The 25,191-nt window shown below is 59.5% G+C and overlaps 1 protein-coding gene across 7 annotated transcripts in view; it reads right to left on the minus strand.

Moving 5' to 3' along the window:
* The window catches only part of GRIK1 (glutamate ionotropic receptor kainate type subunit 1), a 178,784-nt gene that overhangs the window by 75,079 nt on the left and 78,514 nt on the right, over positions 1–25,191 (minus strand). For 5 of the 7 annotated variants that reach the window (XM_036242973.1, XM_036242972.1, XM_036242970.1 and 2 more), the window contains exons 2-4: positions 14,003–14,170; positions 10,627–10,884; positions 2,990–3,171 (exon numbers count right to left, since the gene is read on the minus strand). In XM_036242973.1, coding sequence (XP_036098866.1) covers positions 2,990–3,171; positions 10,627–10,884; positions 14,003–14,170 — 608 coding nt within the window. The remainder of the gene's footprint in view (positions 1–2,989; positions 3,172–10,626; positions 10,885–14,002; positions 14,171–25,191) is intronic. The other 2 variants (XM_036242974.1, XM_036242975.1) reach the window with 2 other exon arrangements.

Consider the following 25,191-nt stretch of genomic DNA (forward strand, 5'->3'; position numbering starts at 1 on the left):
AAAAGGCCACATGAGGAGGCGTGAACCCCGAGCTTGATGGGCCTGCTCCGAGCTCCAGTACAGACCTGCAAATCCTTCACTGGGTTCTGTCTACGTTTCCCCCATTTCCATTGCAACAATAATTTCTCCTTCTCACCTGTTACAGCGACGTCTCGATGTGGCTGGAGTTAAGCACGGGAACATTTCTGAGGCACGCGTGCGATTTTTATTACAACGCGGATCGGAACCACTCCGTGTCCTTCCCCACACCAATGGTGTGGAGCTTTTTGAGGTTCCTCCAACAGTATCCCAACACGAACAACACGGACAAGTCCAAACCCTTCAGTAAACTGTCGGCTATCCACAGAGGTCGGTGAGTCCTTGTGCATATTTAATCACACACACACCTGTGAGCCTCTCCTTCCAACCACACTCTGCGCTCAGGTAATGGGATCAATTTCAGTATCAGCCTGAGAGAAATCTAGTTACAGTGAGAATGTGCCCTGAACGGGTATGGGATGTGCTACAAAGTATCATCCAGTAGGACACGTAGGGATTCATCATCGTTACATTGTCAGAATGTATCCAAAGGAATGAGCTTGTCGCCGCCACTTAACCGTCTCAGCGGCCACCGGAGGACGCCAGGTTCAGTGCAGAATTAGGGTCACACCAGTGACACCGGGCTCGCTGTGTTGATGCTGGAAGCTGGTGCCTGTTGCCCAGCTCGGTGCTGTCGGGCGCCCCGTGGGCGGTGTCCTGTGCCTGCCGCTCGGGTCCCCTCCCACCGGCCAGACGCCTGTGGGTGATGCTCGGCAGGAGTGAGCGCGTGGGACGCGGGAGCACGAGGAGCAGAGAGCCGGGGTCTCCCCAGGAAGGCAGGTAAGACGGGGGTGTCCTGGCAAAGCAGCCAGGGGGCTGCCGGGAGGCCCCAGGGGTCCCAAGGGCTCTCACTCCATCTGCAGAACCTGACAAAGCACTTGGTTCCCACGAAGCCCCCAGTCTCTGCAACTTCATCAAGTCTTGACATTTGAATTTCTCACTAATTTTGGGGGAAATAACTTTTCAGATTCTCATCATACGGCACTTGTTCAATTTGAATAGAAGTAATTACTCTGCTAGAATAATTAGCATGTCCAAGAATAACTAGACTTTTCTCCAGTCGTCACTTGTAGATAAATGCCAACTGTCTTCCTTAAAGTGCATTTGGTGTCTTTTTCCTCAAGGATCGTTAAGAAGTGGTAAAATATGACACAGCTGCCGTCACCCCGGCTGAGAGGGTTTTCTCAGCACTGGTCTTGGTCACCAGAGAAATAAAAGCTACCGATACCAGTTTCACCTAAGTGGTGGCATGTTCCCCGGAAATCCGGGAAGCCCGCTTTGGAACGAAGAGCGTGCCCGTCCCCAGAGCAGCCGCAGGTCACGGGCTCACGGACTCTGAGCCCAGGAAGTGCAGCGCTGGGCAGGGGGCTGCTCAGTGCCCTGGGGAGGGACGTCCGGGCCCGGCTGCAGGCGCCAAGCTCTGCAGGGGCCACCAGTTCACCTCGGGGTGTGAGGGACCCCGGGATCCGCTCGTCTGAGTGCTGGTGAGCCCTCGGTCAGGGACGTGAGTCCCTTCTCTTCTCTCGGGTAAAGGACACGGGTTGAGCGGCAGCAGGAATCAGGACCCTCACTGGGCTCCACATCCCCAGGGGACACCCTGCGGGGTGGGGTCTCCGTCTGTTTCTGCAGGCGTCGACCGGGGCTCACGGAGCCCGAGGAACTAGATCACACGGGTCCTCGGGCCTCATTTTGACCAGAACAGAGAGTCCTGGGTTGTGAATATCCCTTTCAATTCACGTCCGCTTCTGGGGGGGCCCGGGGGCGCCCATCAAGCCCACCTGGTCTGCACACTCGGGTGGTGCCCTGACCTGTCAACCACACTTCACCTTGACACCGGGAAATGCAACCTGTTTGTGTCATTTAAAATTCCTTTTAAAAGATGATTTTAGGGGGAGAAGAGGAAAGAGAGAGAGAAAGATCGATTTGTGGTTCCCCTTATCACTGCATCACTGCTGACTTCTGTATGCACCCGAACCGGGGATCGAACCTGCCACCTTGGCCTGTTGGGACGACCTCTAAGGCCCGGAGCTGCCTGGCCAGGCCCAGCTACGGCCTCAGATCGGGGCACTGCCGATGCCACAGTGATCACCAAACACGCCCACCAGGCCACAGGCGTGTGACCGGTGACTCCTGCCTAGGTTCCCCCAAATTCAACGCCCTGCTTTTTAATTAATGCGTCTGTTTTAAGCACCTGGAGGCCTGTCCCACTGACCCGGCTCAGTCACCGTCTGAGCCTCAGGCCGATGCATTCCAGCTGCAGCTCTCTGGGGGGCTGTCCTGGGCATCACAGGTGTCTACACCTCGGCCCCTGGTTACCAGGTGCCAGTGGACCACCCGTCCCCAGTGTGACAGCAGGAAATGTGTGCAGACATTGCCGCAAGTCCCCGAGGGGCAGATCCCTCCGGGGTGAGAACTGGCCGGCTGGCTTCTCTGTCTTCCAAGTGCTGAGCCCCTTCCTCCAGCCTGAGACCACGCTGCCCCCCACGTGCCCGGACGGTCCTGTGCTGTGGTCATCACTCTTCTTCACGCCTTCGTCCCCCCCGCCCCCCACGGAGGAGGACGCCAGGCAGCTCCTTCCTGGGACTGGCCGCCCGCCCGGAACCCCAGTGTTCAGGGCCCGTCAGGCTCCGAAACCTGCTCGTTCTGTGCCAGGATGAGAACAGGGCCCTTCGTCGTCCTGCGATGACGCCCCTCCTCCCTCCTCTGCAGCCCGATCTGCCTGCGCCCGACGAGCGCACAGGACCTTCGACGAAGAAACCCAGCCCCCCGAGCCCTCGGCTTTGCCAGCGGGTTCGACAAGGGCGGTGTCCAGTGTCCCACCTCGGCGGGTGGTGCCAGCGGCACCGACGGGCTCGGCAGCGTCTCCGGGAGGGACCACGGCACTGCCCGGCCGCCTCCGCCCACCTCCTACCTGCTTCAGGACCTCGGCGGCCGTCCCGTGGGAGCAGTCAAAGATCACGTAGAACTCCCGGCCCCTCTTCATCTCCTTGAGCAGGGCCTTCGCGTCCTTGTTCCCCGAGGGCAGCTGCCGGATTTTGATTTTGATGTTGTATCGGGAGGGAGCTTTGATGAGCTCCTGCAGGCGAATCAGACCTGGAAAGGCCAAAGGAGCGTTGTTTACGGCCAGTTACCGGCACGCTCGTCCCGCCCCCGCAGTTTCGAGAGGCCGCCTCCGTCGAGGCCGCTGACTTGCCATCTGCCGTCCCCCTGCCGAGGCGGGCGGGGCCCAGTTGCCCTGTGTGGGCAGCGCAGTCGCCCAGTGCGTCTCCACTCATCTGGGAAGACTGTCCGCCCCTTCGCGGCCTGCGCCGCACCCTTAACGAGAGGTCTGTACCTCTAACACCTGTGCGCATACAAGCTGGTTGCCGTGTCCAGCGGCGCTCGAGGGCCTGGAGTCACCTGGTCCCTCGGAGCCGACGGGATGCGCGATTTCTCGGGCCGCGAACCTGCCGCCCGCACCCCTGCGCCTGTGACGACGGTTTGCCAGTGGTGGGCGGCTCGCCGGGCCCTTCCGTGCTCACCTCAGAAAGTCCCTGTAAACGGCTCACTACGGTCTCTTTCTTTTTTAAAATGCTCTTTATTATTTGTTTCTTTATTGATTTTAGAGAGAGGAAGGGAGATGGAAACATCGATGAGAGAGAACATCGACGGGCCGCCTCCTGCACGCCCCGCACTGGGGATGGGCCCACAATCTGGACATGTGCCCTGACCGGGAATAGAACCAGCGACCTCTTGGCACACCGCACAGGGTTTGTTTCTGACAAACAGTCCAGTGGGAGGTGGCAGCGGACGGAGGAGCCGGGGAGCCAACCAAGGCTCACTGCTCATCGTCCTTGTCGATCTTTTAGCCTAAAAATGTAACTTTTTGGAATGAGAACCTCGCTGGACACCTGCTCCCTTTCTAGTCGATCAACATGAGGGACAGCTCTCGGTTCCGATAACGGGCCACTGGCCTGTTCCGGACCCACACGGCGGGGGCCACCGACAAGCCCTGAACACGGGCGGCACCGGGCAGAGAGGGAGGCGGACCTCCGCCGCCGGGGAAGCAGCAGCCGCCGCAGAGCACGGAGCAAACCCAGGCTCTGGCCACGGTGTGGGTGGGCCCAGCTCGCAGCCCCCGTCCCTGCCCTGCCCTGCGGAGGCTGCTGCCCGGGCAGCGGACGTGACCTGCGTCACCCGGGGAGACGGGCACGGTGGGGAACGGGGCCCTTCACCCTTCTCGACTCCCGGCGGCTCCGTCTCCTGGTTCTCCTGCCTCCTGCTCCTGACCACAGGGAGCTGCCCTTGTTCTGCAGAACGGACGCCCGTCTCGAGGTGCATCTTCTGACGGCTCCACACCTGATGGCATTCATCGCTCAAGACATTTCTCGCTTCGTTCATTTTTAGGGGAAAAACCCTAACACATCCGGGTGCTCACGCCAGGCGGAGCCCCGAGCTCCGAGGGCGAGGGCGTCGTCCCCCCGGGCCCAGCGCGTGGACAGGCCTCCGCTGCCGCTCGATTTGGAGGGAACCACGAGCTGAGGTGCCGCCTGTCGCTCAAGGGTCACACGGACGGTCCTTGTTTTCAGGTGCACACGCGTGTATTCAGGGTGAAACGCCGTCGTGTCTCACGTGGGTCAGGATGGGGGGCTGGGGGTCCCCGCACACGTCTTGCAGCTTTTCTCTAAGTTCAAACCTGGCCTGAGGAAGGCCGACCCGGAGCCCGTAGTGGGCCCTCCTCCAGCCGGCGGAGCGCGGAGACCGCGGGGGCGGAAGGTGCCTCGGGCAAGGAGCTCGGGCTCCGCGGACAGTGGGAGTTCTCGCAGTGGCCATGAGGACGTCCCGGCCCCCTATCCGCCCGGCACGCAGACGTGGCAAACAGACCCTGATCTCCACCAACACGGGGTGACTCTGGGAACCGGGGAGCACGTGCCCGAGAAGAAGGACCCTGCTGTTTCCAGGGGGCGTTTAAAACGTCCCAGGACGTGTCCTTAAGTGACCGTGAGCTGCACCCTGCCTTGCGTTCATGACGGAGGCCACACGCCTCACGGAGAGCTCCACAGACCCCGGACGCACCTCTGAGGGACACCCCACTACTTCACAGCAAAGAAAGGGGGGCCCAGGGGGCCAACTGTGTGGCTGTCCCTGCCAATGGGCCACGGGTGCCAGCAACTGGAAGGGACCTTGAAGGTGACACCATGCCCTCCGGACAGCGGCTGCTAGACCCCCGGGCTTGGGCGAGTCCCTGCCTGCGAGGTGACTCAGCCCCCGACAGCGCACCCTGGGCGAGGGGCAGCAGGTCAAAGGGGAAGGGCTCAGGTTTCTCGGGCCTCAATCCAACCCCCGGTGCACTGAGCCACGGTGGTGGGTTCCGGGCCCTAAACACGGATGCAGTGAGCCACCGGGACCCAGAGACGAGGCCCATTTTAACTGTTAGTTTCTTCTTCATTTGAACTTAGAAAGAAGCAAAACGGCATTTCACCAACACGGTGTGCGCATGTTCTCAGACCTGGTGGGAGTCTTCAGGGGTCTCTGTGCGAGCCCAATGAGGGGGGGGCATGGGCACCAGGATGGAAGTGGGGGAGGGGATCACCCAGGAAATAGAGGTGGGGGAGGGGACCACCCTGGAATGGAGGTGGGGGAGGGGATCACCCTGGGAATGGAGGTGGGGGAGGGGATCACCCGGGAATGGAGGTGGGGAGGGGATCGCCTGGGGAATGGAGGTGGGGGAGGGGATCACCCTGGGAATGGAGGTGGGGGAGGGGATCACCCGGGAATGGAGGTGGGGGAGGGGATCGCCTGGGGAATGGAGGTGGGGGAGGGGACCACCCTGGAATGGAGGTGGGGGAGGGGATCACCCTGGGAATGGAGGTGGGGGAGGGGATCACCCGGGAATGGAGGTGGGGGAGGGATCGCCTGGGGAATGGAGGTGGGGGAGGGGATCACCCTGGGAATGGAGGTGGGGGAGGGGATCACCCGGGAATGGAGGTGGGGGAGGGGATCACCCTGGGAATGGAGGTGGGGGAGGGGATCACCCGGGAATGGAGGTGGGGGAGGGGATCACCCAGGAATGGAGGTGGGGGAGGGGATCACCCTGGAATGGAAGTGGGGGAGGGGATCACCCGGGGAAAACAACACTTTTAAGTGCAGACCTTCATACAGACGACTTTTAAAAAGTGCATCAGAGAAAGGGGAGACTCCCAGAGAAAAACGGGTTCCTTGTTGTCCAAGGACCTCACAGAGCAGGTGCAGCAGGATCCGGGGACTGGGGCTCTGGCCGGGAGTCTGGGGGGTCGGCGTGAAGGGAGGGAGGTGGTGAGAGATGAGCCCAGGTTATAATCGCCGGCTCGTGGGCACCGAGGGCCCAGCGTCTGCCCGGGCAGGTCAGGGCAGCAGGGGCGGGGCGTCTCCCTGGGCACCCGTCACAACAGCGCAGTGGGTGCCTGTGGTCGCTGAAGGTGAAAAATTCACTTATTTTTATTTATTATTATTATTTTTTTAATCCTCACTTGAAGATATTTTGCCATTTATTTTCAGATAAAATGGCAGAGAGAGAAACATCAATGTGACAGGGACACATCGACTGGTCGCCTCCTACATCACCCTGACCAGGGCCGGGGATGAACCAAAACCCAGGTTGGTGCCCTTGACCAGAATCGAACCCGAGACGCACTGGTCCGCGGGCTGACGCTCTAACCACTGAGCAACCAGCCAGGGCAGACTCACTTATTTTTCCTTCGAACTGATCGCACACAGAAGGTCTCCCCAGCCTGGCCATCGAGGCCACAGTGTTAATTCTCTCCCAGCCCAAATGTCGGGATCAGGGACATTCTGTCAGTTTTCTAGGGGGAATTGGAGGGAACTAGCGTCAACGTCAGACATCCAAGTCACCGTTCACATACGGAGATAACAGCTGCAGCTCCTCTTATTCTGGGGGGAAGGATCGGGGGGAGGGGGGGCTGGGCACATGGCGTTGATTACCCAGAGCAGCCAGGACAGGGCGAGGTTGTCCTTCCTGTGCCTGCGGGGCCGGCACGTCCCTCCGTCCTCTTCCCGGTTGTTTCTTTGGAGCCCTGACCCCCATCCCGTGTCCGTCTCATCCCAGCTGACCCCCGCGGCTGACACTGTTGGGGCCCACCCTCTGCACTGCGGCCCGTGTGTGAGACGTGTTCCGATGTGTCGAGAAAAGTGCCTCAAGGTGGCGGCAGGTGAAAAGAAACTGACTTCGCCCTGGCCGGTTTGGCTCAGTGGTTAGAGCATCAGCCTGCGGTCCAGAGATACCGGGGTTCGGTTCCCGCTAAGGGCACGTACCTCGGTTACAGTTTGTCCCCAGCCCTGGTTGGGTCGTGTGGGTGGCAGTCACTCGATGTGTCCCTTTCACGTTGATGTTTCTCTCTCTCTCCCTCCTACTCTATCTGAACAAAATATCAAAAAATGTCCTTGGGTGAAGATTAAAAAAAAAAGAAAAGAAACTGACGCTCTCCTGGGCGGCCTGTGCTGACGTCAGGCCAGAGGCCTCTGGGGAGCTCATTCCCTCGGTGGCCACCTGAGTCCCATCTGCTGAGGGCTCAAATGTCCTCTCCAGCCCACACCCCTTCCTGAACTCCAGTGGACGTCCTAACCCGAACCTGACGTGGTCCTCACCGACTCGACATACCCTAGTTCTCGGGACGGCAACGCCACCCCCTGCCTCTCTCGCCCACCCCACTTCCTCAGGGCCGGCTCAATGCTCAACATGTTTCCAGATCCAACCCTCCCCCGACCCCCCCACATTGCTATCACCCCCTCCCTCGCTTTGCTTTCCCCAGGAGCTACCCCTTCAGCCCTGGTCCCCATATCAATGAAGCAACAGCCAGAGGGACCTCGCGATGTGAATCTGCTCATGTGGCCCCTCCCACGAGGAGCGGAGCCCCCAGATCCACACAGTTTCCTTCTGGGACCCTCCCCTCCCCTGACTCAGATCCAACCACAGGGCCTTCTGGCCTGTATGACTCCAGGCTCATCCCTCCCACACCGCCCGGCGGAGCAGGGACTTGCCCAAGCCGGGGCCCACGGAGCTCCAGGTGGGCGCACAGCCTCTGGCCCAGAGTTTGCGAGCCCAGGGCTGTGGCTACGCCTGAGTGTGGCCTCGAGAAGCAGAACTGCTGACACCCCCCCACCCCCCACACTGCCCTCACTGCCCTCGGCTAAACTTCTCCATGGTGGGGAGGAAGGGAAGCCAGGCCTCCCGGGTCCAGGAGCGGCGGTTTCTCACTGCCCGGGTCTGGGAGCGGCGGTTTCTCACTGCCCGGGTCCAGGAGCGGCGGTTTCTCACTGCCCGGGTCCGGGAGCGGCGGTTTCTCACTGCCCGGGGTCCGGGAGCGGCAGTTTCTCACTGCCCGGGGTCCGGGAGCGGCGGTTTCTCACTGCCCGGGTCCGGGAGCGGCGGTTTCTCACTGCCTGGGTCCGGGAGCGGCGGTTTCTCAATGCCCGGGGTTCAGGAGCGGCGGTTTCTCATTGCCCGGGATTCAGGAGCGGTGGTTTCTCACTGCCCTGGGTTCAGGAGCGGCAGTTTCTCACTGCCCGGGTTCAGGAGCGGCGGTTTCTCACTGCCCGGGTCCGGGAGCGGCGGTTTCTCACTGCCCAGTCACCTCTGAGTGGAAGGGGCAGGGAGAGGCAGCAGACTGATGGAGAAGGTGGGGAGGTGAGAGGGACAGAGTTTGACCCCGAGTTCTCGCGGGGCCTCCGACAACCAGCTTGGGCGCGAATTCCGCAGCCGGTAGTGAGTGGGCTGGAGTCCGCCCTTGGAGACAGGCATCGCTCCCACCGACTCGCGGTCGTCATGGGGCGTTGGCCCCACAGACATCCGGGCAGGCTTCAGGCTGTTGAACAAAGTCCTAAACAAACCCCAAGAACGGGCTTCTTCACGACCTGAACCCTGACGGGAGGTGGGAGCTGAGCACACCCAGCCCCTCCGTCCCTCAGGCGGCTGAGTTTTCTCCTCTTGGTGACCGACGCCCCAAAGCCTGAGCCCAGCAGTCTCGTCCCCACCGAGTCGAAGGCTCTGCTCCCCTTGATCTCCGCTGACCTGGTCGCACAGGCAGGCAGCGCGGAGACCACCCTGCGCCCTTCTCAGGCTCCGGGCTCTGCTGGCCCTCATGGCCCGGCCAGGGCTGCAGGACACAACACTTACAACTCACACCAGCGACCTTTGCTTTCCTGCAGTGCGAGGAAGCGTAAGGGAACCCTGTGCACACGTCCGGCCAGAAGAGTCTTCGCTCCAACAGTTTCAGGTGGAGCCCGTGTGAGGTCCAACGGCAGGCTCAGCGCACCCCCTGGGCCACAGGTGCGGGGGCCACAGGTGCGGGGGCCACAGGTGCGGGGGCCCGTGGAGGGACAGGGCGAGATGAAATACTATTAAAACGAGCTGCTGAGACGCTTTGCTTTATTGATTTCCGCTGATACCTTAGTCATCTCCCTCCACACGTGTACGTCAAAGAATGAAGCTAATTGCAAGTCTTGGAGAAACATCTTCGGAAAGTAAGTGCAGTTGCCCCTCAGTATCCGGGGGAGGCTGGTCCCGGGACCCCCGGGGGCACCCCGAGGTCAGCTGCTCAGCCCCTCACAGACACCGGCCCTGCGTCCACGGACTCCCAGCCGTTTCTGATCCGCGGGCGGCTGACTCCGTGGCTTCAGAAACCGGGATACGGAGGCCGCACAGTTACGGGAGAACCTGCACTTGGGCGACGGCATCCGAAGCCGGGCTGGTCGAGGGCCAGCGGGAAGGTCAGTCCTGCCGCGAGCCGTGTGCGGCACCTTCCTCCCTGACTGTGAAGATAGTGAGGAGAACGTCCGATATTTTAGGAACCCCCCTCTCCGAGCCACGTCAACATCACCGAACCGACTTGATGCTTAACGTTTACAAAGTGACCTTGAGCCTGGGGGTCTGAGAGCTTCAAGGAGGAGGCAATGTTTGCATGTTACTGTGGAGAGTCATCCAAAGTGAGGGGCTAACCCCCCAAAGAAGAGCGGGGTGACCGGCCGGGGTGAGGCCAGGGGCCCGGGAAGGACGGAGAGGGCGCAGGGAGTGGGGGAGGCGGCACCTCAGCCGAGGGAGGTGCAGGGCTGTGAGCGGCTCTGGCCTGGAAGGACCTGGACCGCATCGCGGGGACCACGGGGAGTCACCAGCGGGATTCAAACGGAATAAAAGGGACCTGGACTCCCACAGACCCCGAAATGGAACCAGAACGCACGCAGAGAGGAAGCTGGGACGGGGGAGGATCGGACAGACGTCTGGCCGGACGGCCGACCTCGAGAGACGCAGGGAGCAGCGCGGGCTTCACTCGGGTCTCCTCGCCCGAGCGCCCGGCCCCGGCCCGCAGCCCTGGGTCAGGGAAGCGGCGTCTTCGCTGCTCTGACTTGATACGTAAGCACCAGGGGGTGGTGTTTCTTTTGTACAGCTCCCCTGAGAGTGACGATGGAAACATCAGTCCCCACGGGAATGGGGTCAGCGCCAGGGGCTCCGGGAGAGCGCCCCCCCGCCCCGCCCGGGGAGCCCCCCCGCCCCCCCGGGAGCCCGCGCCCGGATACCTGTGCTGTCCTCGTACACCACGGTCACGCTCCTCCAGTCGTAGTGCAGCACCAGGTCCAGCACCGCCCTGCTGATGGCCGCCTGGTCGGGGTGCAGGTTGACGGAGAACAGGTCCCGGCCGTCCGCCTGGGGGTGTTTCCAGCGAGTCTGTACGTGGGGCACCTGGAGGGCGTTGCAGATGGACTGCACGGCGCTCACGGACGAGCTGTGGGAGGGGCCGAAGAGCGCGGCCACGCCCAGGGCCAGCTGGTCACACGCTGCCGCCAGCACGGGGGAGACAGGGAGAGAGGCCGTGAGTGGACGCTTCCCCCGAGTGGACGCTCCCCTCCCCGCGTCCTTCCATCTGCAGGCTCGGCCGGCGTCCAGGGTCCCTCGGACACCGAGGCACCGAGGATGGACGCGTACGGCTGTTGGGAACACACCCCAGGCCAGCTCCCGTCAACGGGCTGGTCTCAGGTCGTGACCTGCCATCAGGTGGGGGTACACCCTGGGCCACAGCGTTTGCGGAGGGAACACCCCGCGCACGGGCTCGTCACACGCAGGGCGGCAGCCAAGACATGAGCGCGTCCGCAGAAGTCGGAGGACGCTCCGGGTCACGGCAAAGAGCTTTTGCTCCTACTGGGAAAGTGCTGGAGACCATGGGGTGGTATTGACGCCCCATTTCTTACAGGGAAGAGAATAGCACAGCTGACAGGTGCTGGGACACCCCGAGCCCAGCCCCCTAACGCCACAGACAATGGACGGTGTCGGGACCCGGCTCAGCTCAGTGCCAGCCGTACGCAGGCTGAAACCAAGGCAACCTGTAGGTAAAAATTCATCAATAATACCCACTTACTTTTCTCGTTGTAAGATCACCTACACTTATTGTGAAAATTCAGAATATTTAAGTGCCGGGAAGAAAGGTCACGTAATCCCATCATCTTGGAATAACACCTATTTTTGTTTTTTGGTGTCCAGTTTATAAAAACATTCCGAACCGTCACGCAGACACAGGGACGCGTTGCTTCCTTCAACGCCGCTTGAACATGAAAGGCTGCCGCTCCCCCAGGTCGGCACGAACTCCTCAGGAGTCTGGATCAGCCCCTCGCGCGGCCGTGGCATCGGTTACGTAACGGTTCCTGCGGTCCTGAGTATCTAAGCCGCTCCCGACTTTCTGGGTTTGACATCACGTCCTCAGAACAGGCATCCAACTGTGACGGAAGGGACTCGATGGCTGTCCGTGGTGGAAATCAGCCACGTTCTCCAGAAAGGTTAGGAAAGGTCATTGTCCACAACTGTGCAGACAGTGCCGCTCACGTCTGCTGCTACAAATCTGTGCTGGCGGCCACGTGACGTGACGTCGTCCGCATCTGTTCTCTGCTGGCGTGAAGCAGTCGGAACTGCTGAGGAGTGACGGACGGTTGGAGTCAAGTCACGGCAGAAGCTATCAAACTGTGTTAATAATCATGATGATGTTGTTCTGCAGACAAAGGTACAGAGAGACGCTCGGCCGCTTAGTCAAAGTTACCGACTCCACTGAGAAAGTCCGTGAGCGGGTCAGGGCGCCGGCCCGGCTCTGGGCTGCTGGCTCAGACGTCTGCCCTTGGGCTCAGACCGCCCACCCGAGCTGGGCGGACCGGTAATTCCTGCGCGACCGGCGCGGGGTGTGACCTGCCACTGTGCCCGGAGGCTCGCTTTTCTGGGGGTGTTTTCACGGGGCAGCAGGAAAAACCGAACAGCAGGACAGACTGCAGCCTTGTTTGTCTCGTGTGGGCCAAGGGCTGGGGTCCCGCTCACGTGTAGCTCCCGGGAATGCTTTCTGCCGGCGAACCACCGGCTTTAACAAGCTCGGGGTGTTTACTGCACAAGGCCTGGGGGTGTTACAGGTCACAAAGGCAGCTTCTCCATGTCACGTGGGCTGGGGTGCAGTGTTAACCGTGGCTGGCGGCTTTCGGAGGTATTTGCTTAGCAATGCTTGTGTGTGCGCACGTGCGTGTGCGTGTGCGTGTGCACGCGTGGTTATGAGGGACAGACAGACGGAGACAGAGGGAGTCTGAGAGAGGGAGGGAGTTAGAGAGTTCGCCACGGAGGCAGTTCTGGGAAGACGCCGTGTGGACGTGAACAGGCCGTGCAACATGGTGTCACTCTCTCCACGGACAGCTCTGCCGACGTGGTGCCGAGCGCCGTCCGTCTCTGGAGAATGATCCGCGCTCCGGTCGTGAACAGAAGGGAGGGAAGCATCACCCTCTGCGCTCTGCACCTTTGCCTCCAGGAGACACGTCTTATCCTCGTCCGTGCAGAACAGGGGCTCGCGGGGCTTGGGGGGCCCTGGCTGGGTGGACTGTGGAGCAGCGGCGTCTACGGCTGGGAATCAGCATGGACACAGCGTCTGCTGCAGGCGTGTATCTGGGTGACTTTGTGGGGTGCAGTTTCCTCTGCGAGAAAGAGGCCGGCCTGTCCGGGGGGGCAGTCTTGGTGCCACAAACGCCCGTGTCGGGTCTCGACGCTGCTGTTGGAGGCTGAGCTCTGGCGCATTGAAGGCGACCGTGTGTCAGGGGCCCCGCTGGACGGTCGTCCCAGCACCGGCCGAGGCTCCTCCCACCAGACAGACCCCGCTGTGCGCGGAAGCTGGGTTACTTCTCGGGGCGTTTCTGTTCGAAGGCAAAGGGGACCCGCCGAGCAAAGGCAGAGTGTTCCCCGGGTTCCATCTTGTTGGAAATGTGTGTTCACTTCATTTATGTCAACGGTGGAGACCCTTCCCGCGTCCGGGGCACGTGGACGGCACGGGGGACCCTTGGACCCCAGGTGGCCTCTTTGTTTACTGGTCTGTTTTATTGTGTGACTCCATTTTTTATGTTTTTTAATGTTTCCTTTTTTTTTTGCGGTGTAACTGACATCTAACATGAAATCAGTTTCTGGTCGGCAACACAACGGTCGGGTATTTATCTGTTGTCTGTGGTCTCGCACAAAGGGGTTAAAGAGCAGTCGGGCGGTGTTGGGGTGGCCTGGTGGTTTGCACCCCGTCGACCCGCAGGCGAGAGGTGCGTGTGGCGGTGTCTCAGCCTCGGGAAGGAAACGCAGACCAGCTGGCGTCTCCCCCTCGCCGGCGGGAGGGGCGGCCACGCAGAGGCCCACAGACCGGCCGCTCCAGCGGGAACCCACGGCGACACCCAGGCCCCCTGCAGCCCCGCCCGCGCACACGGACGCCCTCTGGGGGAACCCACGGTGACACCCAGGCCCCCTGCAGCCCGCCCGCGCACACGACGCCCTCTGGGGGAACCCACGGCGACACCCAGGCCCCCTGCAGCCCCGCCCGCGCACACGACGCCCTCTGGGCGCGCAGGGACCTGACCTGCGGCCCAGACCCCCCGAGCAGCTCTGAGTGTGGGCGGTTACCTCTCCGGGAGGCTTCGAAGCTGTCGAACAGGCTGATTCTCTGGATGTCGTAGGTCAGGGTGACGTTGGGCATCAGGGTTCGGTTCCGGTTGATGCTGGTGACTGCGAACTTGAAGGCCAGTTCTTCCACGTTCACGGGCTCGTTCTCCACGGTCTCGAAGATGCCCCCTGCGGAGCAGAGAGAGGAGTGAGACCCTCACCCTGCTTCCGTCTCTCTCTCCCTCTCCCTTCCTCCGTCTCTAAAATCAATAAAGAAAAAAAGATGTTTTGTTTTAAAGAGAATATAAATGATTCAAGCGAGAGGCGCAAAATAGTACATGGGGGCTCAGAACACCCCAAACCCGGTGTTAAAAGGCAAGTCCATCAGCAAGTGTGACGTCAGATGAGCAGTCTCGTTCCAGGGGTGCTCAGGATCCAGGTGCACTGTGGGCTGGGGGACCCCCAGATGCGCACGCATTGCACACTCAGCACGTGGACCGTGCCCGAGGACACGGCGGGCAGAGCCCTCCCGCAGTGCGACGGAGCCCACCTCGGTCGGCCTGACAGTGTGCGCGGTGACCCAGGGCGGAGGTCTGTCCAGAGGCGGGTCTGGAGGGACCGTGCCGAGTGGGGTCGACGTGAGACACACACTCCCAGTTTCCACAATGAAAACGTCTCTTCCTGTGGCTCCGAACTCTGGAGTCACATTCTAGAACCTTCCAGGGCGCAGGGGCCGAGTCAAAGCTCCGCTCACAGCCTCCGGTCTCCCGCAGAGCAGGCTCCTCCGCCAACGGGGGCGCGGGGACCACCCTCTCCTCGCGGGGACACGGGGACCACCCTCTCCTCACAGGGACGTGGGGACCACCCTCTCCTTGTGGGGACGCGGGGACCCCATCACACGGGGAAAACAAACAGCAGCCCCGAGAGCCACACCAGACTTCAGCTCCGCCCGCCGGACGCTGACAGGCAGTTAGCTCCCTCTGAGCTGCGCTCCCCACGTCTTTCTGGGGCTGTTCTGGGGGTGTCAGTGGACGCGCAAAAGACGAGCCCTTAACGGGTCCCCCGGGAACGTGCTCCTCGGGGCACAACATTCCCCACGTCCTTCGGGAACCACACAGTAACGGGGCCCGTGAGGCGCAGACGCCTGTGACCGGAGACGGCTGTCCACACGCCCCCGCCGCCCGGGGTCTCGCCGACCCAGCTGGTCGGGGCCGCAGTGACTTCAACGCACAAAAAGGCCCCTCCGCTCAGACCACAGCCGAACCACCCAGCAAACAGCCCGAAAATTGGAAGCGAGCAGGACCGGGGAGATGCAGGCACCTCCTCTCGTGGAGTTGACTTCAGAGAAATCACTTAGATCCTCGTTTGAAAGACTAGTGACCAAACACATCTCTATAGCCTTTGAGTTGAAATAATCGTTATTTTTCGCAATATCCTGCTCCAATTACTTCGTCAGGTGACCAGGGACAGCCGTCGCCTCGGGAGAACTAAGAAGGTCTGTACTGAAGCATTTTGACTCCGTTTGGAAATCCTTCTGGGTTCTGGGGACCGACCGATGATGGGGTTCCCGTGGGTCATCTCCACGTGCCTGACCGATGATGGGGTTCCCGTGGGTCATCTCCATGTGCCTGACTGATGATGGGGTTCCCGTGGGCTCATCTCCACGTGACTGACTGTTGATGGGGTTCCCGTGGGTCTTCTCCACGTGCCCTGATGATGGGGTTCCCGTGGGTCATCTCCATGTGCCTGACTGATGATGGGGTTCCCGTGGGTGGTCTCCATGTGCCTGACTGATGATGGGGTTCCCGTGGGTGGTCTCCATGTGCCTGACTGATGATGGGGTTCCCGTGGGCTCATCTCCACATGCCTGACTGTTGATGGGGTTCCTGTGGGTCGTCTCCACGTGCCTGATGATGGGGTTCCCGTGGGCTCATCTCCACGTGACTGACTGTTGATGGGGTTCCCGTGGGTCATCTCCACGTGCCTGACTGATGATGGGGTTCCCGTGGGCTCATCTCCACGTGACTGACCGATGATGGGGTTCCCGTGGGCTCATCTCCACGTGACTGACCGATGATGGGGTTCCCGTGGGTCCTCTCCACGTGCCCTGATGATGGGGTTCCCGTGGGTGGTCTCCATGTGCCTGACTGATGATGGGGTTCCCGTGGGCTCATCTCCACGTGACTGACCGATGATGGGGTTCCCGTGGGTCCTCTCCACGTGCCCTGATGATGGGGTTCCCGTGGGCTCATCTCCACGTGCCTGACCGATGACGGGGTTCCCGTGGGTCGTCTCCATGGGCCCCGAGAGACCAGTGTTGGGCTGTGTCACCTGTGGACTCACACTGGACGTTTATGGTGACATCAAGGTCATGGACAGTTCTGCTCATGAGCGGCTTTGTCTTTTCCTGTCTCCGACGGTGGGGAGCAGGGGACCTTTCCGTTCTAACAGAACTGTCGGGGGTGCTCAACCTCACAGACGCCTGGGCCCCGGGTTGCGCTGGATTCCGGCCCCGGTGGGCTGACTCGGGTCGGGCACAGCCCGCGCAGTCCGGAGCTGGCGCTTGGGCACCGCGGACCCTCCCCGTCTCCTGGGCAGGTGGGGCGCCGGTGAACACGGGGGGTCTCACTCAGTCTCCATCCAGTGGAGGCCGAGCCTCTCGCCAGGTGCAGCCTCACCGTTCGGGGAAAGGCAGGCGCTGGCGTGGAGGTGGCGCTGCTGACCGGCACGAGGTGGGCACTGCGGGCACCTCAGTGGGAACCCGCGGGTCTGAGTCGGGGCTCACGCCTTCCCTGAGGAGGGTGTAAGGACCAGGGACAGTCAGTACGGAATAGCTCACGGCTGTGCGACTTTATCGAAGCCACGTACATCCAGGGGAGCCACGTACACCCAGGGGGAGCCACGTACATCCAGGGGAGCCACGTACATTCAGGGGGTAAAAACACTGTTTTCATAGATGGAATCGTGAACAGAGAAGGGCCCACAGCTGCCCAGCTGATTCACACCCACAAAGCCGGTCTGGCACCTCGGGTGCTCAATCCTGATGGCTCTGCCTACCTGGGGGTTGGTCTGCGCAGGAAACGGGGTGGCGCCCTGAAGGTGCCCTGACAGCTCAGGTACCCCAGAAATACCTCACTGTTGCACATGGAGAATGGGGTACCCCAGCAATAATTTGCTGTTGCACGTGGAGAATGGGGCACGAGGAGGCGTGGCCCTGGCTGCGGATCCTGCTGGGCCCCCAGGCTCCCGGGGGCACAGGTGTCCGTCTCCCATGTAAAGAGGGCGCACGGGGATGCGGAGGGTGTTCAGTGTTCGATCAGGGACTCGGGGTGCACAGGTGAACTGTTTTGTCATTTTGGGGGCGTATCTTTCATTGCTTCGCCAGCAAGCACTGCACACGGTGTCCTGAGCTCGGCACCCACCAGTCTGCTTCTCCTCAGGGGCTGTGGATGAAGCCCGGAACCCCGCAGGGCGGCGAGGTGTCGGGGCTGCGGAGGTACCAGGAGGGGGGGGTGGGCTTGCGAGGCAGGAGGAAGCTGGGCACAGGACTGCAGGTGCCTGAGGCTGTAAAACGTACACTCAGAAATGCAGGGGCCTTGGGCCCCATCCCTGGCACAAGCTCCTTCCACAGGGGAATCGTCCTTTTGTTATGTTAATAAGGTGACTTTGGGGAACCACCTGGAGGGGGGTGGAAAACCAAACAGGATTAGAGTCAGGACTTTCAGCCCCACCCCCCTGACCTCTGGGGAGGGGAGAGGGGCTGGAGGTGGGATCAATAATCAACGGCCAATGATCTGATCAGTCATGTGATGTAGCAATGCCGCCAGGAACACCTGAGGGGGTGGGGTTCTGGGAGCTTCCAGGGGTGAACACATCTGCATACTGGAGGTGGTGCACCCCAACTCCGGGGAGCAAGCCCATGCACGGCCCCCCAGACCTCCCCGGGGAGCAAGCCCATGCACGGCCCCCCAGACCTCCCCAGGGGCCTGTCCTCATCACCCCTTAAGTAGCCTGGTGAAGGTAAGTGAGGCAGCCCTGTGTTCGTCCACCTCTCCGGCAAAGGCTGAACCAAGGGGAGGGGCCATGGGACCCTCAGGCTGCAGCCCAGTCAGGCAGAACTGTGGGTCCCCGGGGACCTACCACTTGCCATGGCGTCTGAAGTGGGGGAGCCTCGTGGGACTGCACCCTGAGCCTGTGGGGAGCCTCGTGGGACTGCACCCTGAACCCGTGGGGTCTGACACTGTCAACAGGTAGATGGGGTCAGGACTGAGCTGAGTTGGGGGGACCCCAGGGGGTGTCGGAGACGCCTGCTGTGGAAAAGCCCCCCAAATGGTGGGCGGAAGTGCTGTGAGCCCCGGGGAGAACCAGGCGGGGTGGGTCCTCCCAGCGGCCCAGGCGTCTGCAGGGGGACAGAGGCAGGCTGGGCGTGAGCTGCAGCGGGGGGGTGGGGGGGGGGACAGCTCCTGCGTCCACGTCTGTGCGGGGCCGCCGAGGCGACCCAGGTGGGCAGGGGAGTGACCTCGGCGCGTAGAAAGAGCGTGAATTCTGGGCGAAGACGGACGGCAGAGCCGGACTCGCAGACGGGCTGTGAGGGGAGCCGGGGTGCAGGCTGGAAGTCCCAGGACGACGGGGTCCGGTCAACTCCACGCGCTCGCCTCAGCCAGTGCAGGCGTCCGCCGGCGGGAGACACACTGACCCTGGTCTCACAGGTGAGGTCCAGCCCGGGGACGGCAGCTGGGGGCTGTCACCCCACAGGTGGTTTTGACCATAAGACTGGTGACACCACCCAGGAGCAGGGACAGGCAGAGACCCAGTGACGCCGCAGGGACCAGCAGACGCTGGGGCCCCCCAGCTGGAGGGGGCAGGACCCCCGACACCTCGACCCCAGACTCCCGGCCTCTAGACTGCGGGAACATGTTCCTCTTCCTTATGCTAAACCTGACCCTCACGGCCGCCCCAGGAAAGAGTCCTCGTTGTCCTAAGAAAGTTCCAGAGTAGCTACTTCTATTTTTTCTAAATATTTTTTCTTTATTGATTTTAGAGAGAGATAGAAACATCCATGAGAAAGAACATCGACTGGCCGCCTCCTGCAGGCCCCCCACTGGGGATGGGCCCACAACCCGGGCCTGTGCCCTGACCGGGAATCAAACCAGGACCTCTTGGTGCAGGGTCAGCGCTCAACCCCTGAGCCACACTGGCCGGGCTGGAGTAGCTACTTTTAATTACTGTTTTTCCCTCGTTGTAAAATGTTACTTTATCCGGTTCTTCAGCTGACCACCTCTCACACCCCAACTTGGTTTCGCAAATAAACAACCAGCTGCACCCCCAACACAGGCTCCCTCGTTGACTACATCTCCCTGTTTTACTCTGAATGGGACACGTTCTGATGCGCCTCCCGCTGTGTCCCGGTGACGGGGTGAGGTCACCAGGAGGGAGGAGACGGCCGGGGACCGACGGCGGCAGAGTGACTCCCGTTCTGCGGACAATCGCCCCCAGAAGCTCCCCACACGGCAGGATGCACTCGGGTGGATCCCTTCGCTGGTGGCTGCTCCTGGAGCACACTGGGCTGCTGGGCCCGTCTTTCCGGCCACACTCGTAATTCTAGTTCATTGCGTCAGTACTACGTACTCCGCACACCGCACTCACCACGCCTTCGAGTTCGAGGCTGCACATTTAAGTTCTAAGGCCCCTGGACAAACAGTCTCTGCCACACGCAGTTACTTCTGTGCTGAGGGTTTCACGCTGCACGAGTTTGGAGGGGGAGCTGGCTTCCCTGGACCGATGGGGGCATGACGGACGAGGTGCCTGGGTTTCCGCCCGTCAGTGGTCTGGGTAAGGACAGAGCTGAGGGCAAGGACAGACCGCCTCGAAGGTCCAGCTTTGGCCAAACGTTCTATGGGCTCTTCGGATCCTGTGTCCTCTGAGGAGAGAGGAAGGGATGTGATGTCACGCCCAAGACGAAGGTCACACCCCCGCTCTCCCCGGGGGTCTCAGAGCTGCGGGGTCAGGAGGAATGGCCTTTGAGGAGGAAGAAGAGACGTCTGTGGGGTGAGGATGCCTGAGGGCTTTGGAGGCAGGTGTGGGAAAGGCTGAGAAGGGCCGCGTGCGGGTTGGGGCAGTTCAGGTGATCCTGCCAGACTCTCTTAATAGATCTGAATTGCCTGTGAAAACGTTATCCAAAGCCGAATGTGAAAGGTTAGAGTCAGTGGTATGGTGTGTAGGGATGCTACACAGCATTCCCAGGTGGTGAATATACAAAAATTTGGTTTATTTAAGGAAAAGGGGATGGGGAATGAGGACATCCATGGGGAAGGGCTACACATGACCAAGCCATGGGGCACTGGGTCAATGATGGGCGTTGCGTCGGTGATGGGTGATGGGTTGATGTTGGGGCGATGGGTCGAGGATGGGTGATGGGTCAATGATGGGGTGTTGGGTTGATGGGCGATGGGTTAATGAAGGGCGATGGGTCAATGATGGGTGATAGGTCGAGGATGAGTGTTGGGTTAATGATAGGCATTGGGTCAGGGATGGGGTGATGGGTCAATGATGGGTGATGGGTCAATGATGGGGTGATGGGTGGATGATGAGCGATGGGTTGAGAATGGGGTGTTGGGTTGATGGACAATGGGTCAAGGATGGGCGATGGGTCGAGGATGGAGTGTTGGATCAATGATAGGTGTTGGGTCAAGGATGGGTGATGGGTTGAGAATGGGGCAATGGGTGAATGATAGGCGATGGGTGGATGATGGGCGTTGGGTGGATGATGGGCGATGGGTGGATGATGGGCGTTGGGTCGAGGATGGGCGTTGGGTCGAGGATGAGGTGTTGGGTTGAGAATGGGGCAATGGGTGAATGATGGGCGTTGGGTGGATGATGGGCGATGGGTGGATGATGGGCGATGGGTGGATGATGGGCGTTGGGTGGATGATGGGCGTTGGGTCGAGGATGGGCGTTGGGTCGAGGATGAGGTGTTGGGTTGATGGGCGATGGGTCAATGATGTGCTCGGACCTCCTTCCGCAGGTGAGGGCAGCACAAGCTGACACTGAACGCGCCCCGTGGCCCCAACGCGTCCATCCGCTTGCCCGCCCCTCCCCAGCCCCTACTGGCTGCTGTCCAAGCTGGCCCTTGCCCAAATTTGGTTTTTTATTGCAGATCTAACGCTCTTTCCACGTTATACTGATCGAATCAGTACTGCGGGATTTGATTAACCAAGCTTCTGCAGATTTTGTGATTCTTGGGACTTTTTTTTTTGCTGTTGTTAATCCTCACCTGAGGATATTTTCCCGCTGATTTTTAGAGAGTGGAAGAGAGGGAGGGAGGGAGGGAGAGAAACATCCATGTGAGAGACACATGACCCCGACCGGGGCTGGGGATCAAACCTGGAACCCAGGTACATGCCCTTGACAGGGAATCAAACAACGGTCCTCTGGCCAACGCTCTAACCACTGAGCACACTAGCCAGGGCATTCTTGGGATTTATTTATTTTTTAATCCTCACCCAAGGACATTTTTGCATTTATCTTCAGATAGAGCAGGAGGGAGAGAGGGAGAAAGACAGAGACAGAAACATTGATGTGAGAGAGACACATCGACTGGTTGCCAACCAGGGCCGGGGACAAGTTGCAGCCGAGGTCCATGCCCTTAGCGGGAACCGAACCCGGGCCTCTCTGGTCCGCAGGCTGACGCTCTAACCGCTGAGCCAAACTGGTCAGGGCTCTTGGGATTTTCGATGTAAGAAATCCTTCTTTCTTTATGCATCTCCTTCCCACAGTCATTTTCCCCAGCATTCTTCTGCATGTGCCCTAAGAAATTTTTTAAAATAGAAAGTTCGGCATCCTGGCCTCTACCTGCTTTGTGTGAGACCAGGGGGTACTGCGTCGCCAGATGCTCTTTCCTGCTTGTCTGGTCACGAGGCCGCGGCGTCAGCAGGTTCTGAACCACTGACCAGGGGAACACATTCCCCAGGAGAGACGACCACATCGGGGGTCAGGCAGAGCAAAGGAAACCACCCCCAGACCCAACAGGCGTCTGCCGACTGGGAGGAGACATCCGCACATCACACACCCCCTAGGGCTAGTATCTAACATATTTAAAGAATGAACACAACTTAATATAGAGAAAAACCAACCCAATTAAGAAGTGGGCAGAAGACTTGAACAGACGTTGTTCCAAAGAGGACGCACGGATGGCCACCAGCCCGTGAACAGGGGCCCATCACTGACGTCAGGGGGTGCAGTTTCAGAACACGAGCGACCAGCTCACACCTGTCGGAACAACCGTCACTAATCAGTCAGTACCTAAGTGCCGGTGAGGACGCGGCGCGGAGGGAGCCCTCGGGCGCTGTGGGCGGGGGCGCAGCCACCGTGGAAAGCGGTTTCCTGAAAAAATTAGACAGGGAACTAACGTAGGACCCGGAGATTCTACTTCTGGGCATTTATCCAAAGAAACCGAAACCACGAGTTCAAAGAGACACACGAACCCTCACGTTCGCTGTAGTTTGTTTATAACCACCAAGGGAGAAAGCAGCCGAAACATCAGAGGAATGGATGGACACGAGTTTCCTGTACACGGACGGAACGGGACCCGGCCATCAAAGAGAGGGAAATGCTGCCGTTCCGGACAACACAGGGGGACCGAGAGGTAATCTGCTCAGTGAGATCGGTCGGGAGCAGAAAGACAAACACACTGCGACCTCCCTCCCTCACAGGCAGACTCTAGACCACGGGACACACAGAAGGAAGCAGAAACAGCCTCGGAGACAAGACACAAACTGGCCGTCAGCAGAGGGAGGTAAGTTGGGGGCCAGGAATCAGGTGAGGGGTTGAGACAGATGCCCAGCCTCGGAGAAACGAGTCCCAGGCTGCAGCCACAGCCTACGCCGTGGTCAGCAATGTGGCGGTCGTTTTATGGAGACAGACGGTAACTAGACTTAGGACCATTTCATCGTGTATACAGATGCCACCCCCGTAACGCACACCTGAACCGACAGGATCCCGCGTGTGACAGTCCATAACCAGATAAAGACAAGGACGCAGACTGAGGGGCCTCTGTGCCATGGTGGGAACCACGTCAGCCTGCGGTAGACAGAAGAGCGTAAGAGTCTCAGAACTCATAGACATAAACAGTTTACATCTAGGCTCTCACAAGAAAGAGGACAGTTGACAAAGCAGGATCCTGAGACTGTTGGGTGTTCCATCCGGAAAGTCCTGTTCTGAGCCCGAGGGAACAGTCTGTACCTTTGTGATCACCAGCTTTTACGTTTCTCTGCAGGACTGTAATTTCTGTGAAACCAGGACTGGATTCTTGCAGAAAACCTAAGATGCACGGCTTTCCGAGATTCCACCAGTCTTAGAAAGATGAGGACCTGGGGTCCCTGAGTTTTACCCCCTCCAGCCAGCATGGTCTTCGTCCCGTCAGAAATTTTAGCTTCCGAAGTCTGCAGCATCCAGAATCCCTTCGACAACAGCTTCTGCCCAACGTGCTCCGTGAGCGGTGAGGCTGTTCCCCTGAGACGCGTCCCCCAAAGGAGCAGTAGGCACCCTTCACACCTGCAGCCTGCAAGCCCGGGTCCCTTTTCCCCCTTTAAAGAAAACGCTTATTTATCTCGATTTGCTTACATAAGGTATTGTGTAACCAGAGCCAATTTCAGAGATCCAGGTTAAATGCTGATTATATTACAAAGCCGTCTCTGAACTTTCTTCTTCGCTTGTAAAATGTTTTTCAGTCAGAAAGAAACACGATTTCTCACTCGATTTCTTCTGGTCAGGTGTCTATTTGAAAAGACGTAGACAGCGACATCATTCACCCAGGTAATCAACAGAAGCCCCTACCATGGCTTCCCGAACCCCGCTCGTGAGTCACCCCTGCCGTGCCATGAAATGCAGCTTTGGTTTGTGTTTTGAGACAGCGAGCGTCGCCCTGGCCAGTTCGGCTCAGCGGTTAGAGCGTCGGCCTGCGGTCCGGAGGAGAGACAGCGAGCGTCTTCTCAGATATTTATTTCACTTGACCACTCTGCCTCCTGGATAAAACGGCTTCTCTGACCTGGAGCGGGTTGGTCTGCGTCCACGCTCCCTCATTTGCAGACTAGTCCTGGTGTAGCCCATCGTCCTATTTTGGATTCAGAAAAGCCCTCCTGTCCCTCAACCCTGTGCTCGTCTGCATGTTTTGGGGGTGCAGCTCCTTCCTATCAGGCATTGCACTTGGCATATTCGTTCGAAGTTGATGGAGCCCCCGGGGACACGGGAGAGCTGTGAGCAGGGAGCTCATCCCGGATGAAGCCGAAACCCCCCAACAGCCTCTGGAAGGCCAGAGGGTCACAGAGCAGGGGGGCTGCCTTTGAGGATGAGAAGGGAGAGCCCCCCCTGCGGCCGGGGCTCCCGACAGCTGATTTTAGGAAACTGAATTACAGTTGATTCTTAAATGTATTACTTATATCTATCTTAATTGTAAACTCTCTTCAAGTGACACCAGTTACTTGGTAATAAGATATTTTTACATGTTTAATTGTGAAAATGCATAACGTGGATACTTTCCACTTTCAATTTGAAAAGTGAATTCTGTTCAGTCCTTGAACTTTGAAATTTGAGACGGCGAACGTATTCTTCAACGCAAGTGTCGCATTATCGGTGAACGGCCCTCATCAGAGTGCACAGTGCAGATCTTAGCCGTCAAATTCACCGCAGGTATTGATTTTTTAAGAAAAGTGTTATCACTTGATGTTTCATTGTGTGCACAGGTTTCATAAGCTCCTGGCCTTATCTTCTGATCAGCAGTTTTAGAATAATTTTTCTCGTATTTCTGAGAAAAAATCAGGGGGCGTGGGGAAGGAAAACCTATTAAAACGCAAAACCCGATAAACAGATGCCCAGCATGTACGAGTGAGGGATGAGGACACTTGTTGGTTATACTAACCTCCCCGGCTGATTCTCAGCAGAGAAGTTGGGAAAACACTGTTTTTAGAGTGTAGGTTTCCGAACACTGAGATTCTGAGGCACAGTCGCACTTAATGCACCTGGACGAAGGGCCGGCCTGTCCACACGGTTCTGCCGACGGAGTGGACGAGTCCGCTGCTGGTATTTTTACCTTTTTCTGTTTTCCTAACTACAGCGTTGTTTTACTCCGTCTATACTTCCTAACGCTTATTCGAACACGCTAAGCGAAGATACTGCCCCTTCTTTCCCAGTGTTGGCCTCGGGGTTTCACTGAC

Source organism: Molossus molossus, unplaced genomic scaffold (assembly GCF_014108415.1).
Source record: "Molossus molossus isolate mMolMol1 unplaced genomic scaffold, mMolMol1.p scaffold_m16_p_5, whole genome shotgun sequence".
Lineage (NCBI taxonomy): Eukaryota > Metazoa > Chordata > Mammalia > Chiroptera > Molossidae > Molossus > Molossus molossus.